Raw genomic sequence first — 19453 nt, 5'->3', positions numbered from 1 at the left:
TCCTCTTTAAAAACCCACTTCTGCGGGTAATCCTTCCTAAATTATTCTCTTCACCTCTAACCTCTGCATGTCCATTCTTTCTTGAATGATCACTCCATGTCTTGTAACCAGCATTCTATGATCTGCTTATTAGATGCTGTACTTTAGATTCTTAATTTTATTAATGACTCAAGAAGAATTCATTCAGAAAGTGAGTTCCATTATATAAATGATTTTGTTTTTCTCTTTCTTTAGACCGGAAAGCTTTTATTTCACATGGGAGAATAAAGTGTGTTGGATCTTCTCTGTTTTTGAAGAAAAAATGGGGGATTGGGTATCACTTAAGGTATTTTATTTTATTTTGTTTGAAAATATTCCTCATAGTGCTAAATTTGCATCACAGTAGCAGAAGAAACGGTATTTCATTCCTATCCAGCAACATCTCTGGGAATTTAAATATAAATGCTTCCTAATATATCTTAACTAGAATGAGTATAAAAACTTCAAAATGTATTGAGCAGACTGTGTCAAAACATTCCCCCAACCTGGCACGTGCAATATCTATGCTTCCAGTTATGAAAAATAAATATATTGTTGCTGTTAACTTTATTTTTAAGGCACTATGATCTGAGATCACCTTTCATCTGATGTAACGCCTTGGGTATACAGACTCAGCTTACAGCCAATTAATTTGTTTTTTCTCATTATTGTACTGAATTCCTAGAATCTTAGTAATGAAATGTTCCACGAAGCAGATGTGATTCATTTCCCCAGGTAATAGCGCTGTTGGCTCAGAGGGCACTCCATCCTAAAAGTCATCTTTCTTTTCAGCCTGATCCTAAAATTCTGGGCATCTCTTATAAGATGCTGTGTACCCTCATCTCCTTTCAATAGGCACTGAGGGTCCTAAGCACTTGCAGAACTGGGCCCTTTGTAAGACTCTTTTTGCCAAACTCCTCCTGTGAATACTGTTAAATCGGTTGGTTATCCCTAACCACTTGTTTTATTACATTAGCCAACATATGAGGTTGGTATAACACAAGGAGTTGGTAACAAACCCTTCAATCCTTACTTAGACAAAATTTCCACTGAAGCTTTGTCTAAATAAGATCTGCTGCAGGGATTGGATGTTATTCCAGAGTAAGGACTGATGGATTTGGCTCTCTTGGTATATGACATCATAACGATAAATACATTGTTCTTGTGAAAATGTAAGCCTTTGCCTTCTTAATATGAACAGGATGCATGTCAGTGAGGTTTGTGACTGTGAGAGCATGATATCCCTGGTCAGACAGTACATCCCTGATGCCACATTCACAGGACAGAGTGAAAATGAACTGAGTTATACACTGCCCTTAGAAAATGTGGATAAATTTCCAGGTAATTATGTGTTTACATAATCCAGCATCTACCATGCATAGAATTATTTCTCTTTTTTCTGTTAATGTTGAGAGAGATTGTATCTGGCTCCTGAATTCCATCAGGAAGGTAACCTACTGATGATGAACATTTGCATAAGGAATTTTTTCCATGATTTTAGTCTCTCTATGTATTTAAGATCAAAATATGTGTTTTTCTTCCATTCATGAGAAAGTACGTAAAAATTGAACCTGACACAAATATTTGTTTGTTCTGTTAAATGCAGGGTAATGATGAAGGAGACTGAAAGGAATCAGTATAGGTGCTGGCACTAGGGGTGCTGGGGGTACTGCCACACACCCTGGCTTGAAGTGGATTCCATTATATACAGGGTTTACAATTTCGTTCAATGGCTTTTAGCAGCCTCATTATACAAATTGTTCCAGAATGCCTGGGAATCAGACTTTAGTTTCAGTTTAGTTACTTAAATTTTGATATTTCTTTGAGTCTGCAAAGGGCCAGAATTTTGAGTCCATGTGTCCTCATAAGAGTTCTACTACTTTTGTGTTTCCAGCTGGGCTGGAAATACTGTAAGCTCAGTTTGTCTTACCACATTTTGGCATTTACAGGTCCAGCCCTAGCCAGAGCCTGAAAATGCACAAAAGGTTGAAATTTGAAAAATAATGGTAGATGGGTAGATTAAACAAAGAATGAGGAGAACCCAAGAAAATAATGAAATGAAACTGGTTGGTGGGAAAGGCAGTGGTCCCAGTGAATCAGCTGTCTAAACCTTGCTGGGTTGTTTGTTAAGGCATAATAGCAGCTAAGAGTTCTAAGGACACATTTGAAAGAGGACAGTGAGTTGCCTTTGCAGATCGTTGCCAGGAAACTCCTCCCATGCAGAAGAGATATGTGCAAAGGTGACTGAAAATTTTAAAAGTGGACAATCAAAATTGGCACCTGGTATTTTTTTGACTCTTGAGCATATGTATTCCAGTAAAACTTCAAATCAAACTTTAAATACTCAGCAGCGTATTATCAAACATGAAGATTGATTAAAAATAGAGACCTGGTGATTTTGGTAAACCCATAGTTCTAATGGTTACCCTAGGATTAGAAGATAGGGTTAAATTCTGCTTTCAGGTACAGAAGCGAGTCAGGAATTACTCTGGATTTACATTTCTAAACCTGACAGCACAATTTAGCCCAGATAAATTTTAATTTTCTTATGCCTTCAAGGTACATGTGTCCTTCTGTCATGCAGATCTGTTCTGTGGCCTAGACAGCCACTCTGACCAGGGGATTATTAATTATGGCGTCAGCGTGACAACTCTGGAAGATGTCTTCCTGAAGCTGGAGGGTGAAGCAGCAACTGATCAAGAAGGTAAAATACTGGGTCAGCCAAGGAAAATTATTTTAAAATTCATCTTATGCTCTTTTTATGCTAAATATAAAGTCTTACCTTATGGGACATCCTCAGAGATAGAAATGACTAGCTAAAATTGCTTTGAATAGTTAACTACATTTTTAAACATGGCTAAAAACAATTGGAAATCCAAACATGTAGGACACAGAAAGAGGACTTTTTTCACTCCTGACTTGCTATCAAATATTAAATGGGTGATGAGGTAAGTGCTTATGTAATTATTTCATAAGATACAACAACAAAGAGGCAGGCATTCGATTTTTAGAAAACTCTGTAACATAGACTTCATTATGCAACTTATTTTGCAATGTCCTCCTGAATTGTCCAGGCAAGAATGTGTAGCAGTGCCCAGTTTTTAGATTGGATTGGATTTCTTAAAATCCAGACCTTAAAAACAGATACAAAGCAGGTTGATCCCCAAGACAGAGATGCAGAACTCAACCCACCTGGTTCTAGTCAGGCTCTTTGCAGACTCCCTGCTGAGAGGCAAGCTGCCACACTTGCCTGCAGAGCCCCCTTAGCCTGCAAGCTGGACCAGGAAACCCTTAAACCTGTGATCCTAACACAGTTTCAATATACCATCGTTTTTCTAATTTTTTTAAGTGATCTCTGCTAAGGATGCAAAAACAACGAGGAGTCCCTGTGGCACCTTAGAGACGAACACATGTATTTGGGCATAAACTTTCGTGGGCTACAGCCCACTTACGGCTACCACTCTGAAACCTGCTAAAGATGAAATCCCAAACTTTGGATTTTGTTTCAGTTCATAGAACTAAGGACTGTATCTCAAACTGATTTTTTTTTTACATTTCAGAAAATGTATTTATTGTTTCTGTCTTTCACTCAAGAATAGTTTATTGTTCTTATACTTTAACGGCGTCTAATAAAATTGGTGATGGGCTTAAAACTTTATGCATTTAGAGCCTGATCCTGCTCCCTGGAAAGTCAGGGGTGCAGAATCAGGCATGTAGGAGAGTATGCTAACCAGAGCACAGTGTGTACTTGTTCTTAGTGACTCTGATTTTCAAATCCAACCGGTCTATGTACACTTTGTGTCTGAGTATTATACATGTGTCTAGTCTTCTATTTGTTTATTTTAAATTAATACAGTGAATCCAGGTGCTATTCCACAGAGTGCTCCTAACTCCTAGGAATTCTATTTTATGAAAACACAGATTTCCATGAATGATGAACATTTCCTTTTGGAGGGGTCTCCATGGTGGCTTAGGGGTCTGTCTATACCTGAAACATCAGATTTAAATATGAACAATTCTACTTAATACTTTAACCTTCAGGTGTCCTTTACTAAAGTGTATAATTATGGGGGGAAAGCCTCATGAGTAGAAAACTTTAAGAGATCTCTGGATACAGAACAGTGGATCAGAGATGGATTTTCTGTACATCCCTTCAAGGTCCTAAAGTGTTTTCTATACTCCCCAAAGAGCCCATCTTAACTGAGATCTCTTCCCTTGTAGCAAACTAGAAGATAGTTATGTTCAGCCTGCCATGTAGTACTGGTCAGTAGTTGGTAATTGTGTGTATTCTTGTCCCTGCTAATGTTTCTGTTTTTATTATGTATAAACAGAAACATCGAGGAGTTACGTTGAACTATGTACTTTGAAAACTCTTTGTAGATTATGGTGTTTTCAGTGAGGAGCAAGCAGAAGAGGAAAGAGACGCCTTCTCTGCTGATGAAATGGAACAAGGTCTCCTGTCACTCTCAGACATAGGAAAGGCGACTGTAAGTGGCACAGCCCTCTGGAGACAGCAAGTCTGTGCCATGGCAAGAATTCGCTTTTTAAAGCTGAAGCATGAAGACAAAACCCTTAGATCCATGTAAGTGCCAGTGTTTCTGACTTGTTTAGGTGAAATCAGTCTGTGGGAGGATGTTCCTAGCACAGCTGTCTGTGGAGTGGGCTAAGATGGAACTTCAGGGATCAACTTCAGGGATCCACTTCCCTCTCACCTTGAATGTTCCTGGAACATTAAAACTAATTCAATCACCGCAGCGTTTGCTTGTAAATCACATATTTGCTCTAAATGATTCATGACCTAGAAAGCTGATCAGCCAGTGTTCCGGGAAAATGCCTACCTTGCCAATTCCAGCTACACAAAAGCTTCCCTCACTATGCATCCCCATCCCATTATTAATGTATTACCGGGAGTTTCTTGCACTGACTGATGTACATAATTAAATGAGCCATATGATTATTGGCGCTAGTTGTAAAGCCCATGTTCTTTCTTAAAAAAATCATTTTGAAATATAGTTTTATTTCACGGGTGGGAAAACGTCAAAACTAAAAGAATAAAATTTTAATTTAATCTTGGTATTTAAAAAAAAGTTTAAAAATATTCATTTTTTTCTCCTTTCATATTTTTTCCTTTCCCCATAGTGTCAATGAATGCAAAAGAATGAAACGTCTGTTTGTTCTTTCAACTTTTTATTGTTTCTTGTTTCTTTTTCCCCCTAATTTGTACATTTTCAAAACTTCTCCGACTTTGGAAAAAAACTGTAACTTTTCCAAAGTTTTAAGGAAGTTGTGAAAAGTTAGAACTGAAAGAGAGAAAAAGGAGAAAGAAAAGCCCTAGATATTCATTCTGTTGCATTCAATGGCAGAAATGAAAAAAAGGATAAGGAAAAAACAAAAAATCCTAAATTTAGAATCTTTTTGACTTTCTAAAAGGAAACTAAATAAAATATTTTAATTTAATTTTCTGTAGAAATGTCCTGTCAACGGGGAAAAAAAATCAATTAAACTCTTTTCCAGCAGAAAATCTTACTGTAAAAAACTTTCAACCAGCTCCTTGGTTATTACAGTTAGAATGGTTGGAAGTGTTCATTGGATCCCTTCTCCTCCCCCACAACCCAGGAAGTTGGAGGAGCATCTTCCATCAGGTGTCTTCTGAGGAAGGGATGGGCCAGTGGGTACATGTGTTTGTGCCTGGAGGCAGGGATCACCGGACTCCCAGCTTTCTTCCCTACACCCCCTGTAGAGGCTATCTGCTTCTGAGGTTCCCAGTGTTGCATATGATGCTGCTGCTTTGGCAATGGTGTCAGCTCGGCATTAGATGAGAATGTTCATGTTCAGTTGTTTTTTCCATGCTACCATAATTTTCCTGAGGAACACAAGCAATAGAAGGGAAATGGTGATTTACAAAAGTTTATATCTCAGCCAAACCTGAATGGAATTTCATGGGTCAAAGAAAAGGCACCTCTCTAACTCTAGAACTTTCTTCCTGCTGAATTTTAAAGGCCTGACATACACAATGGGAGTGTTACAGCTTTTCAAAATCAAGTGGCAAGAATCTTTTTTTCTTAATACAGTCGAAATATATGGGTTGCTACCAGCTCCCCCTACAATAATGCAACTTGCAAAATGTCTTGTCTCCAAACTCATTTGTGATCTGTTCTTCAATCTAGATTACTGCTGTGTGGACTTTTTATACTACCTATAGCTATCCACTTAATCATACTTCACTTATGGAAACAATTAAATTCTTGGGAGCTGTCCTCTGCTCTGTATTTTTTTCCTCCTGGAAAACAATCTCACAAGGAAGTCACAAGCCTTCTAGTCTTCAATGAAACAGGTGAGGGCAAAGCAGAAGAGCAAGGTTGGTCTTTTTCTACGCCACTGCTTTTAGCTTTGCAAGGAAATGTGATGGGGAGGGGGGAATATTGGCAGAGCAGATGTCATAGAGGGCAATCTAGGGCTCAACAAGGAGAGCAGCCCAGGGCAGGGTGATCTGGAGGTGGTGGCAAAAAGCTTATATTGGATGTGAGGCTGAATGAGAAGCCAGAGGAAGGCTCTGAGGAGAAGAATGGCGTTGTCAGATCATCCGGAAGGCAAATCACTTTTATAGTTTCATTTTGTATTGAACGAAGGAGGGCAATGTGTGTGTCGGCTACCTGAGAGAAGGATGATGCAGTACACCAACCCTGAGCATTCAAAAATCATGAGCCAGCCCTCAAAAAATCATAAGACTAACTTAAAAATCATGATTTTTTTTTTTACTTACTAAGAATTTAATATATATTTTTATTTGCTGTCAAGGTACATTTGCTTAATCTTTCCAGTTTTTTCACAGCAAATATGAGGGCTAGATACTTTAAAAAAAAATGAAAGCTGAGATTCTCATGCAGTTTGATTCCAGAGGGGCTTTAATAAAAACTACCAATATTGTGAAACTACCAATAAAATCGTGAGAGGTGGCAGCTCTGATATTGCAATATTTGATCATATAATGAGGCCCTGAATGAGAGGACAAAGGTGGAGAAGAAGCCCTGAGATTTGTCAAGGAAAAGCAGATTAGACACTCAAGTGGAAAAAGAGAATAACAGATTGGAAGGGTCCAAACTGGAGTTGGAGAAGGCGTCAATGCATTGGTTGTGGACTGTGCTTTTGGTGGACAGCAGGAATGAGATGGGATGGTAGCTGGAGAGGCAGGATCCAGGGTTTTTTGAGGACTGAGGAGACCTTGCTTATGTTGTGAGGAGAAGGAGCTATGGGGCACAGAGAGTTTGAGAAGGAAGAGGTTGTGAGCACGGTGGCAGCAATGAAAGCAAGGAAGAGGGAAGGAATTTAATTAATAAAGCAGATGGACATGAGATGGGAAACTTTGCGTTCAGTGACAGGAGAGAAGGTGTTAGAGAGAGAGACAGACGAGGTAGCAAAGGAGAAGTATCATAGGCATGATAGCAAGAGAACAGAAATTAATAGGAGTAAAACAGCTGAAATACAGAAGAATTAGGGCAGTAAACTAATTTAAACAAGCAGAGAATCAGCAGAGTAGTGAGTCAATTCATAATGCAAAAGTTTGGAAGCAGCAAGTTAACTAACTGTGGAGAAAATGCAATGGATTATTACACAAATGGTGTATGAGTTCTATAGACTTTATTTTATTATTATTTCTCTGGTCCCGGTGGGGACTTTACCAAAGACCCAAGGAGAACTTTTATTGTTAAAAAAAAATCTTCAGATTTTGATTTTTCTGCTGTTGCCTTCATACCAGGTTCAAGCATTCAGGACTTCATCCACGCTCTCGAGACTCAGAACATAATGCTGGAAATAGCAACAGGGAAAAATATCACAGAGAGGCTAATACATAATGGGGCTATACAAGTATCCCGTGAGCACCAGGTAGTGTGTCTCTCCTTTTTTCTTTAATAATTAACCAAGATGCCAATGTGGATTCTGTGGAACTTGTCTGAATGAAGCTCCTGATGGATAAGCGTCAAAGACATGAAGGTCAAACATAAGCCAAAGTGAAATTCACAAAATTGCAAAATAAACACATCAACATTTAATTCAAATATGGCCAGATTGTGGCCCTCCTGCATCCAGGAGAAAAGGGGCTTGAGGTTCCATGGCACCACTTCCAGTACAGGGGGTGTCAGGCTCTTCGAAGCCATTTTGTCCCCCTTCCTGAATTTGCGCTTGAACAGGACAGGGCAGAGCTGCACCGGTGCACTGGGAAGTGTACGTTGCACCAGGGACAGGCAGATCATAGCACACTCCCTCCTCAAAGTAGGGGGGAGATCAGAAAGGAGACTGCGGGCCTAGGATTCACAATCCCTCTTCAAGGCAGCTCCAGAGTCGGCTCCTTACACTGGGCAAATCACAGACTGAAGATGTAGACCATCTTGTATTAAATAATATGCAATAATCTTATATGGGTAAGCAAATGGGCTTATATTTAGCCAGGAAAGGCCTGATTTTGAGCTGGGTCAGTCACACACTTAATTTCTGTGGTTGCAGTTTTACCCTCGCAGTGAATTGTGGATGCATTTTATTGATCTGCAAAACCAGGCGTTGTCTCTAGAACTTGTTCTAAAAGTGGAACAGCACTTTATTTTAAATGCAAAACAATCTGATGATATGAGACTGTGACAGATACTGCAAACACATACGGTATCTTGTGAAATATGGCTTTAACTTTATAAATATTAACTGTATCTTTCACCCTGTCCTTGAAAGCATGAAAACTTCAGAGGCTATTGTATTGAGATGGGCCAGATGATATGGACAGTAGAATATTTAGAGGCCTTTGTGTCAAGGCATGCTAGATGGATTTGTGCATTCCTGGATCACTGGGCACGATTTCCTGGGGGATCTGGAGTCACTCAGGCTGTGTCTACACAGGGATAAAAAACCCATAGCTGGCCTGGGTCAGCTGACTCAGGTTTGTGGGGCTCGGGCTCCAGGCCTGAAACACTGCTGTGTAGATGTTCAGGCTCTGACAGGAACCCGAGTTTGGGACCCTATGAGAGTGGAGGGTCCCAGAGTTCAGGCTCCAGACCAAGCCCAAAAATCTACACAGACGTTTTTAGCCCCTTAGCCCAGGTCAGCTGACACAAGCCAGCTGTGGTCATGCCAGAGGTCTGTCATCCCTGTGTAGACGTACTCGAAGAGGTTGGTATTTTTCATGAATCATGCTGGTTACGCAGATACCCAGCCTTAGTAGCCCTCTCCCTGCACCCAGGAAAAAGGGAAGTGACCGTTTTTACCTGATTCAAGAGACCCAGGAAACATAGAAAATGGTCTGTGGAAAAATGTTAGGTTACAAAAACAATCAAGGTACTTCACTTTATTTTCATTTACTTCCTATTATAGGAGGAGGATGAAATAAAAAAGAATGAAAAACGGGGGTTGGGGGAGATGGGAGAGTGTTCTTTTTCTTGGCTGGGTCCCAAGCAGGGTCCCCAAAAATGAAGCTGAGCACAGAGCCCCACTAACTCTAAATCCGCCACTGATAGGAGAGGTGTAATGGTGCGCAGTGGTAAGCTTGCACAATTTATTGTCTTCATGGGACTAAACTGAGGAATGTTTCACTGGTCTGAATCTGTTTGTCCATATTCATGCTAGGTAAGCCTGACTTAAACTCAACCACATTTACTAATCTTCTGTAGATACAGGCTAACAAGCCTAGACTCCTGCCAACATATAGGCAAAACTAATTCTCGCATTCCTAGATTCATCTTGCACTGAGTGGGAATGTAAACTGTTGAATAGTTTTCCTGATTTCCCCTCCATTAGAAAACACCTTTGAACTTCTGTCTTGTCTTGCTTTTCTTCAGAGCTACAGGTTCACAGTTATGTGCAGCATAGAAACAATCAACTGCTTTCCAGTGCTTGTGAACATCATTAGCAATGCATTGCTGCGAACCTTAAATTCCACTGCACAAATTCGAATCTGGAGTCATCCATTTTTTAATGTAAGTGTCATAACTTCACTGCCAGGAATGCTTCTAATACATATGGTTGGGAAAGAAGTATCTAATTGCTCAATATGTGATCGGGTTTTTCATTAGGAAGCAATTTTGTTTTCTCTCTTTATATGTATAGGTCCAAATTCACCACTAGTATAAATATAAACTTTTTTTTTTATAGCAGAGTTGGGCCCACATATACAAGTGGAGACTTTGGCTCATATCCTTCTGTTGTGAAAAAGAGAACTCTGCACCATAGCCTGTGTGTAGGAGAACCTTTTCAGGGGTTCATTGGCCCTCCCTAGTCATGAGTCTTGAACCACTTCCCTTCTGGTGCCTCCCCCTAATCACTGAGTCTCTGGTGTGGAGTAGGAGGGGTGTATGGAGAGGAGAGGCTATGGGAGGAGACTTGAAGACACAGGGGACCTCCTTGTAGCCTGGTGTTTCAGACACTCAGCTGGGTGGTTGCAAAGCCAAGTTCAAATCCCTGTCCAATATCAGGCAGATGGGGGAATTGAACTAGCTCTCCCACATCTCAGATGAGTACCTTAACCGCTGGACTAAAAGTGATAAGGGGGCACCTCCTCCCAAATTTTATGACTCTAGACCTTTTAAAATACTTGGAAACAAAACAAATCAAGTGGAATGAAATGTGTCCTTCCACCTGAAACAGACTTTTTTGAATTTGTGGAAATCTTTCAGAATTTTCAGATTTGATTTGACCTAAACCAATTTTCCCCCAAATTTTTCTCAACTGCCAGCAAAGAAAAAAACCCAACTATTTGCCCAGCTCTGGTTGCGATACCCAGACTAATACAATGCAGATGTTTTCTTCAGATGTTTTCTGATTTTTTTTCGCCCCCAGGTGAATCGTCCAGAAATATGGGATTATTTTATTCAAAGCTATCTTATTTTTCTGCTGCTTTTACTTCCTGGTTTCCCACCCCACTTTGCAATGAACAGCATACAAGATTATAAGGTAAAATCCTTGAATTTTAGCAGACATTATGTAAGGGGAGGCCTGGAGAGCTCTCAGTTTCAGCACTGCATTTGGTTTGGGCTGTCACATTCTTACAAGGACATAGCTTGCAGAGTTCAGAGGAGAGAAATCAAAATACTAAAAGGCTTTGAAATTAACCACTCTGAGAAACAGCTAAAAGACCAAGGCATGACAGATCTAGAGAAATAAAACTGAGAGCAGAGGCAGAGGGATAGCTGTGTACAAATATGTAACAGGTCAAAGACAGGTACTCTCATGGTAGAAGAAGGCAGGTTTAATAGAAGAGAGGTTACATACTATATCAAATTGCAATTATAAAATTAGTTTGCGGGCAGATCAGATGGACTTTCAGTGTTTCTCAAATATGGCCACCTGAGGCTTTTCTTGCAGCCACAGCCTCCTGGGCTGTGATTAGAGGACAGGAGGCAGACCAGTGGCCGCTCCCCATCCCTGTTGCTCCTGGATGTCCTGTCTTGGTGTTGGTTACTGAGGCCAGCAGCAGGGGTGCTCCTCTCTGGAGTCCCCTGGTGCACGCCACTGTAGGAGCAGGCAGCTGATGAGTTCCCCACCTTTCCAGGTGTGGTGGGGCTCAGGCTTTGGGCTGAATAAATCTGCTATGAAAAGCGATACCTGTATGTTTGTTCATATCACTTTTCACAACAGACTTAACTAGCTAGCAATAAATAAATTGCAATTATTTGGACATATATATGTGCATATTTATTTGATTTGCCTAAAGCTAATTAAGTATTTTAGGAAAAAATGTGAGAGTGGCCACCAGCAAGAATTGGTGGCCACACTGAGGCCACCAAAAAAATTGTGCTGAGAACCTCTGGACTAGATGACTGACTTAGGCTATGGCTACACTTGCACTTCAGATAGCTCTCCCAGGGCTGTCCGTACTCCACCTCCCTGTGGGGAATAACGGACAGCGCTGGGAGCCGCGCTTCCAGCGCTGGGGCTTTGACCACACTGGCGCTTTGCAGCGCCGCAATTTGCAGCGCTGGAGAGGGTGTGTTTTCACACCCTGCTGCAGCGTGGCAAATTTGCAAGTGTAGCCAAGGCCTTAGAGGTAATTATCTACCAGTATGAAGGAATCTGTGTTCTGAAGTCTTTCACTGAAAGCAATAGAGTTGTATCAGGGATCTATCTAGCTACCTAGGTACACAATGGCTTCCATCATGGTAATGTCTGAGGGCCTCCCAAATATATAAAAATAGACATGACAATAACAGTCTCTCTCTCTCTTCCCCCTGTCCTTCCCTCAGTCTTCCCAGCCTGTAGGAAAAATAGCATGATTAATGGATAGCTTTCTGTTGGTGTGTGAAGAATACACTGAGGGAAAATTAAATCTGCGCGCATGATTCCCTGATGTATCTCTTTATCCATCTACTTGATTGTCCTATTATACACAGCATGCTCATCTAAACTGACACGAGATACATCCCTGGGTTTGCTTTAATGAATGCCGACAATCATAGCAAGACTCTTTGTTCTGGAGCTACCTTGTTAACATTTTTTAGACACCGGTTAATGAAGAATAAAAAATGAAAACCAATATTTCAGGGTACACTATTCAGATATTTCCACTGCCATCGGGGCAAGGAGGCAGGGAAAAGAAGCAACTAAAGAAGGAAGGAAGGAACAAATGGGGTGAGAGAGATAGAAGCGGGGGAAATAGACATGTGGACAGTGAGGAGGAGGAGGAGCAGAGAGCAGCAATAGCTAGAGAGAGTGAGAAAGGGGAAAGTCCTGTGATAACTCTACAGAGGAAGAAGAAATGGAGATTTGTTTGTACCTTTATTTCCCTGAGCCAATTCTGAACATAAAGTCAACTAATTGGAAGGACTGTTGTTGCTTTTAAAAACTCTCTAATAATACCTCTCTTTTTCCTTTCCTCTCCTAGATAAAAGCTCGTTCCCAGCTGCGGGTCTCTGGGCTCGTCCCTTCAGCCTACTGGTGTGGGCAGGCTCTGGTGGATATTCCCTTGTACTTGATTCTTCTCTTCTCAATGTTTGGAATTCTCTTTGCACTGAGTAACAAAATTATTATGAGTGCCGGTGAAGCTCTTGCCCTGGTAAATCTGATTATTTAGATAACTGAAAAATAATTCACCTTTGAAAACAAGAGAGGGAAACCCAAAAGATAAAGTTTCCCCCTCTCTCTTCACCAGGGAAGGGGAGCAATTAAACCAGTCAACTCCTGGCTTCAGAATTCATTTAAATTGTAATCCCTTGTGCCGGTTGGATCTTCAAGTGCCTGCACCCATAGGTCAGAGAAAGGCAAAGGGGCCAGTTTTTTGCCAGGCATTCATTTGAAAAGATTTAAATTTGATCCATGGCAAAATTTTGCCATTTCTGCCAGCAAGAATTCTGAATTTGCCCCAGATGCAAAAAATGGATTTCTCATAGTGAAATGAGATTCCTGTTTGTGAAAAAGGTCTTTTGTATTTCCCCTGGCTCTCTCCTCCCCACCTAGTAAAAAGAAAAATTCAAGATAAGCCTACAAGAGATTTCCCAACAAGTTCCTATTATGTATAAGTGTTCCCAGAATTGACACTTCTGGAAGTAGTTGTCAGCATTGCAATTTCACTTCTAGGAAACTGTGTCTAATTCCGTTTTAAGTTACACTGGTGCAAACCCAGAGTAAGCTCACTGATTTTAGGGATGAAATCCTGGACACAGCCAGGTCTGAGAGCAGAACTGTATATAGGACAGCAGGTTTTTCCCCTAGCAATAATAATCATGCAAGGAGGAACATAATACATTCCTAACAAGTAAATGGTCACAGGTTGCTTGTTAAAGAGCCACACAGTATGTAGCTCAGACGGGGCTATCGCATTCACAGGTGCTTAAATCTTTGTGCTGTTTGAGAGGAAAGATGGTCTAGTGGTTAGGACACTAGCCTTGGAGATGGGAAACCTGCATTCAGTTCCCTGCTCTGCCACAGACATCCTTGTGATCTTGGGAAAGTCACTAAATCTCTCTGTGCCTCAGTTCCTCATCTGTGCACTGGGGATAAGAGCTTTGCCCTGCCTCACAGGGGTGTGGTGAGGACAAATACATTACAGACTGTGAAGTGCTTTGAGGCCTATTGATGAAAAGGGCTATATAAGATGTAGGCATTTTTATTATTTGTTGCTCTATTTTTTCTTCTTCACTGTGTTGTGTCTGAGTTTCCCCATCTGTAAAATGGAGATAATAAATCTTAGCCTCCTTATAAAAGTACTTTGTACTTAATTGGGGGGGTTATCCCTTGATCTCAGTATTATTGTCATTTAAATTGAACTAGAGTGGTGTAGTATTATTTGTTCAGAACAGTTCACTTATCCCTAATGAGAGCTTTCCTCTCTATAGTTTACCGGTATTATTGGCTATGGAGCATCTATGGTCCTGTTCGTATATTTAATTGCCTTCACATTTCGAAAGCGATGCAACAGCTGTGATTTTTGGTCTTTTATCCTCATAGTGGTAAGCAAATGGCTAGATTATGTACAGCATGCTGTAAAGTTTATGAAACTGTATTTCAACTTTTGAGCGTTCAGGTGATGATACAACTGGAAACATCCTGTGCAGCTCCAGGAAATAGAAAATCACAGTCATCTTATAACAGAGACAGCTCTGTACCTTTAACTATGATGCATTATTCACATCATTTTCTTCTTTAATGTCCTCTCCAATCCTTTCTCTTTTGATACTGAAATTTCAAGTGGTTTGTGGCCCCCTACCCAGAACTCCCAACTCTCTATGGCTCCACATTTTTTGTGGTTGAAAACAGATTTTTTTTCTCCCCAATATTTTGCATGGGGTGAAATCTCATAAGCAAAATCTTTTTGTGTGTGTGTTTTTTCAAATGGAAATACAAAGTATTCAGTGGCGGCTCCAGGCACCAGCGCTCCAAGTGCTGCCGGTCCCTGTGAGGGCGGCAGTCAGGCAGCTTTTGGCAGCATGCCTGCGGGAGGTCCCCGGTCCGCCGAATCCGCCTCCCATGCTTGGGCAGCCTGCCTGCTGTGCTTGGGGCGGCACAAAAGCTAGAGTTGCCCCTGAAAGTATTGTTCTTGTGACCTGCCTTTGACTGTTAGAAAATCTTAGTCTGGATCTTGTAAACCACAATCTAAATAACAGCAACAAAAATCCCCCCAAAGTTGGTCTTGGGGAAATTGTACCACCCTGGATCCAGTCTTATTATTTCAGAGGCTTGGCCTCATAAACAAATTTCTTGTCCTGAATAAGGCTGGTTCAAAATTCTCCGCTTTAACTGCTTTTTGATGGAAAGTTGGTGATTTTGTGTGAGAAAAGTGTCTGCTTCACAGAGAAAACTTCTGTTCTTTGCAGCAGAAAATGACAGAGACATTTTATAACAGAGACAGTTTTATACCTTGAACTAAACCTGAAAATCAAAAAGATTTTGATTCTGAAAATGCTGCTGCAGTGCCTCATACTTCCATTCTCCTCATGGTCCCAGCTCCCTGGTCAGACTTCGGCTCCTATGATGCACTATGGCCATGTGAGCCGCCTTCCTTTGCCAAGAGGGGAGACCATGGTGTATGATGGGAGCTGTAGTCTGACCAGGGAGCCCAATCTATGGAAGAGAATGGGAGCATGAGGCACCTGAACTACGACTCCCTGAGGGTATTTCAGAATCAGAATATTTTAGTTTATTTGCTGAAAACTTGAAACTTTCCCCAGAGAGGAAGAAAAAATAATTCTGACCAGATCTAGCCTTGAGACATCTTTCTATGTTGGTCTGCAGGTTACTGAGTTGTAGCTGAATACACCTCAACTCCTTTGGTGCCTCTTGCAACCTAAATGAACTTTCCAGAGACACCCTTTTAAGAATTTTGTGTACTGCCAAGGCTAGACATGAGGTGCAAAGGCCCTAGAGAAGATCTTTGGTTTGTACATCCTGCAGTTCTGGATCTAAAAAGGTTCAAACATCACGTCGTTGTCATTTTTCTACAAGGTTGGGGAAAGGATCCCTGAGAGGAGATGTTGTTTAGATATCTGCATATTCACTCTGAACTCTCTAAAAGCTCATGGTAAAAATAAATAAATAAAAAATCAACAAGCTAAGATGTTCGCTGTCACCAAGCTAATTATGCTGCAGCTTAATGGAAGGTTCTTTCCCGGTATTTTATGTACTAGAATATGCCAATGTATGTAGTGATGCCAACGCCCTTGATTTTATTGGAAGTTTCATAATATTTGGTGTGTTTTCTTAAAGTCCCAGCTCCTGGAGTCATGTGATCACACGAGACTCTGTTTTAATTCAAAATAAAAGTAAATGTGTAACACTCACCATTGTGGAGAAAAGGTTGAAGTATCACACACACACACACGTTGAAGTATCTCTCTCTCTCTCTCTCACACACACACACACACACACACACACACACACACACACACACACACACACACACACCAAGCTCAAAAAAACAGAAGGCAAATAAGAAGAATCCAATTTTTAAAAAGTTCTTGATTATTTTTTAGAACCTGACTCATGATTTTGGAATGTGTAGGATTGGCAGTACGGCTTCTGACCGATAATAGGTGTTGAGGGTAAAAACCAAGTACACTCTAGAGGGCAATGGAGTGACAGAAGTGTTCCTCTCTCCCAAACACCAGCTCTAACCCATGACCCATGTGTTTTGTATTCAGTATTTCTAATAAGTAAGTTGTGCAGTAGTCACCATATAATCCAAAATGTTGTGTCATCCAATTGTTGGCAACAGTGAGCAAAGATTACTTTTTTTATCTAGTATGATTTACCTTCTTTCTTCTTTTTAGGTAACACTGGTTGTCTTCATTATTAGTACCATCACGTGGCTCACTTCCAGCGAGAAAATTTTCCATTATTGCTTCTCCATTTTGATTCCTGTGTATCCATTAACAGGTGTTATGGTCAGGTCTATAAAGGTAAACTATTGTACTATGTCATGAAGAAATTAGGTGCATAACTGGCTATGCTTTCTGGACAAACAAAACAAAGCTAATGGTTTCTCAGTGGGAAGCTGGCAGTAACACCCTGGCAAAGAGCTTTGTGGTTTCTCTAAGGCAAAGATTTTCAAACTGTGGTCCACGAGCTCCATTTAGGTGGTCCGTGGATAGTTCCCTCTAAGGTGCGTGCCTGGGCAGCCACACGTGAGAGAATGAAGGGCCACCCACCTAATTAGTGAAGCTGCACAGGTGTGGCTCTGCTGACTAGGTGCCTGGACCCTGGAGAAGACGCACATGTAAGGTGAAGTGGTGGCCTTGGGGGGAATGAGAGATAGGTGGGGAGGGGGTAGTGGGGTGAGAAGAGGAAGTGGGGGGGATTTGCAATGTGTAGGGCTGCGGCGGCCAAAGAGGTGACTTTCCCCAGCTCCAGGGCTGTGAATGCAAGGGAGAGACGGCCCTCCTTCCCAGCCTCAGCTCACTGGCTGCTGTGGTGGGGGAGATACTCCCCTCCTTCCCAGCCTCAGCTCGGTGGCTGCTGTGGTGGGAGAGATACTCCCTTCCTTCCCAGCCCCAGCTCGGAGGCTGCTGTGGTGGGAGAGATACTCCCCTCCTTCCCAGCCCCAGCTCGGAGGCTGCTGTGGTTGGGGGGAGAGGGAGAGACACCCCCCCACACACACTCCTTCCTAGCCAAGCTTGGTGGCTGCCGTGGCAGGAGAGACCCCCCTCCTTCCCAGCCCCAGCCCAGGGGCTGCCACGGTGGGGGAGAGAGGGCACATCCATTGCATTATAAAGGTAAGACTACTGATATTAAAATACAAGTTGTGTGCTTTTATTTGTAGAACAAAAAAATGTTAATTATTATTAAGGCTTTTTATATATATATATAACGCTTTTATCCAAAGTGCTTTACAATAGTTAGCTAACAGTACAAACAATGTTTGGAAAGATCCTTAAATGGTCCGCCGACACCCTCAGCAATTTTCAAGTGGTCTGCAAAAAATAAGTTTGAGAATCACTGCTCTAAGGGGTCTAATTTTGAAAATTGCCCTCTGCAATCCCCATTATAAGACTCTCCTCTTCTTCCCACTTCTCATCATAGGTGCTAAGGAGATAAAATTCTTGCACCTGATAGAGCTATTAGTCTTGGAAAGAAGAGTCTGATGATACTTGTATTTGGGGGTGTAACTATTTCCCAAATAGTATTAGGACACCCAGATTCCAAAATCTATATTTGCCCTTCGCTACTGTGAGGATTTTGAGTGAAATGACAGAAATGTTCACATAGTTCTGAAATATTTAATGACGTGTGTTTTCTTTCTTCTAAAAGTATTATATTAAAGTTTTACAGGATTTCTACTGAATGTATTTTTTCCATCCACAGATTTTTATAGAATATGATGTTTACGGTTCTATTGGCAATTGGGGATTCATACTCATATCTGTCTTTGCAGTAAGAAACAATTTGAATATTGCATTCTTATTTTGCAGAGGCCATGCATTCTAATGTGGTGACTATATATTGCATTTGTATAATTCCCTGCAGCTAGCAAAACGTACATAATGTGACAGATGTTTCATGGTGATATCTGTTGTACTGAGATAGAGTTTTCCAGTGTAGCCTAATGCTCATTGGCAGGAGAGGTTAGTCCGTAAACCCAGGACCTCATCTGTCACCTTATTAGAGAAGGTGGGACTGTTTGAGGCTTTTTACCTATGAGGAAGTGGGGCAAGAATATCAGACTCATTCCATACAGAGCAGAACTTAGACTGGATTTGAGGAGGCAGTTGAGAGGCTGCTGGCCAGCACCCAGTTACTGCTCGCCTGAAACAGGCTAGGGAAAACAAAATAAGCCCCAGATCATGCAATGAGCTCAGCCTTACCTTTTGCCATTGTGCTTATGCAATAAAATGTGATTTCTCTACTAGTGTCATCTGTTGTCATTTTATGCTTTCGTATTAGTTAATTCAAATATGAACTTCTTGTGCAATTTTAGATACTGTACGCTCCAACCGAATTGATAAAATTCAACCCAAGTCAATGGACTAGACTCTTATTACCATTTACTACATTCTCCCCCCACCCCCGCATATATTTTGCTCCGTTATTACCACCAGTTGTGCACCAGTGGTAGTAGCTATGGTGCGAAAGCTAGTGGAGACAAGGCGCCAGTGATTACTAACATTTTACCTCCATGCTGTCTAGGCCTGCTCTGAGCTGAGTTCAATGGCATGGAGGCTAAAACACTGGCAACTGACCTATGCCAGTTCCACCACCACTGCTACCAGTGATGGGAAGCACTGAGGGCGGGGGGGAACCTAGGATACCCACAGCTAAATAACAGGAAGATCATACTTCAATATGACTACTAAAGCTGAAACATTTTCATTTAATTGTTCTTTAGATCATATCAGAGGTAGCCTTATAGTTGGGGCGCTGCCAGCCCAAGGGCAAGAGGGTTTTATTTTGGCATTTATACATGAAATACATTAAGATTTGGGAGATGCACAGAATCTGAGCAAGTGGGGCCAGAGAAGTACCTGCGATG

General features: G+C 41.3%; 1 protein-coding gene across 1 annotated transcript in view; it reads left to right on the top strand.

The window, feature by feature from the left end:
- Positions 1-19453, top strand: part of LOC123347019 — a 126424-nt gene that overhangs the window by 31833 nt on the left and 75138 nt on the right. Inside the window, exons 16-27 of the mRNA XM_044984445.1 lie at positions 235-325; positions 1220-1359; positions 2603-2722; positions 4399-4600; positions 6186-6352; positions 7775-7902; positions 9840-9977; positions 10837-10950; positions 12878-13048; positions 14328-14441; positions 16758-16886; positions 18289-18357. Of these exons, the coding sequence (XP_044840380.1) occupies positions 235-325; positions 1220-1359; positions 2603-2722; positions 4399-4600; positions 6186-6352; positions 7775-7902; positions 9840-9977; positions 10837-10950; positions 12878-13048; positions 14328-14441; positions 16758-16886; positions 18289-18357 (1583 nt within the window). The remainder of the gene's footprint in view (positions 1-234; positions 326-1219; positions 1360-2602; positions 2723-4398; positions 4601-6185; positions 6353-7774; positions 7903-9839; positions 9978-10836; positions 10951-12877; positions 13049-14327; positions 14442-16757; positions 16887-18288; positions 18358-19453) is intronic.

Source organism: Mauremys mutica, chromosome 12 (genome assembly GCF_020497125.1).
Source record: "Mauremys mutica isolate MM-2020 ecotype Southern chromosome 12, ASM2049712v1, whole genome shotgun sequence".
Classification (NCBI taxonomy): domain Eukaryota; kingdom Metazoa; phylum Chordata; order Testudines; family Geoemydidae; genus Mauremys; species Mauremys mutica.
This window is presented reverse-complemented; position numbering and strand designations above follow the sequence as displayed.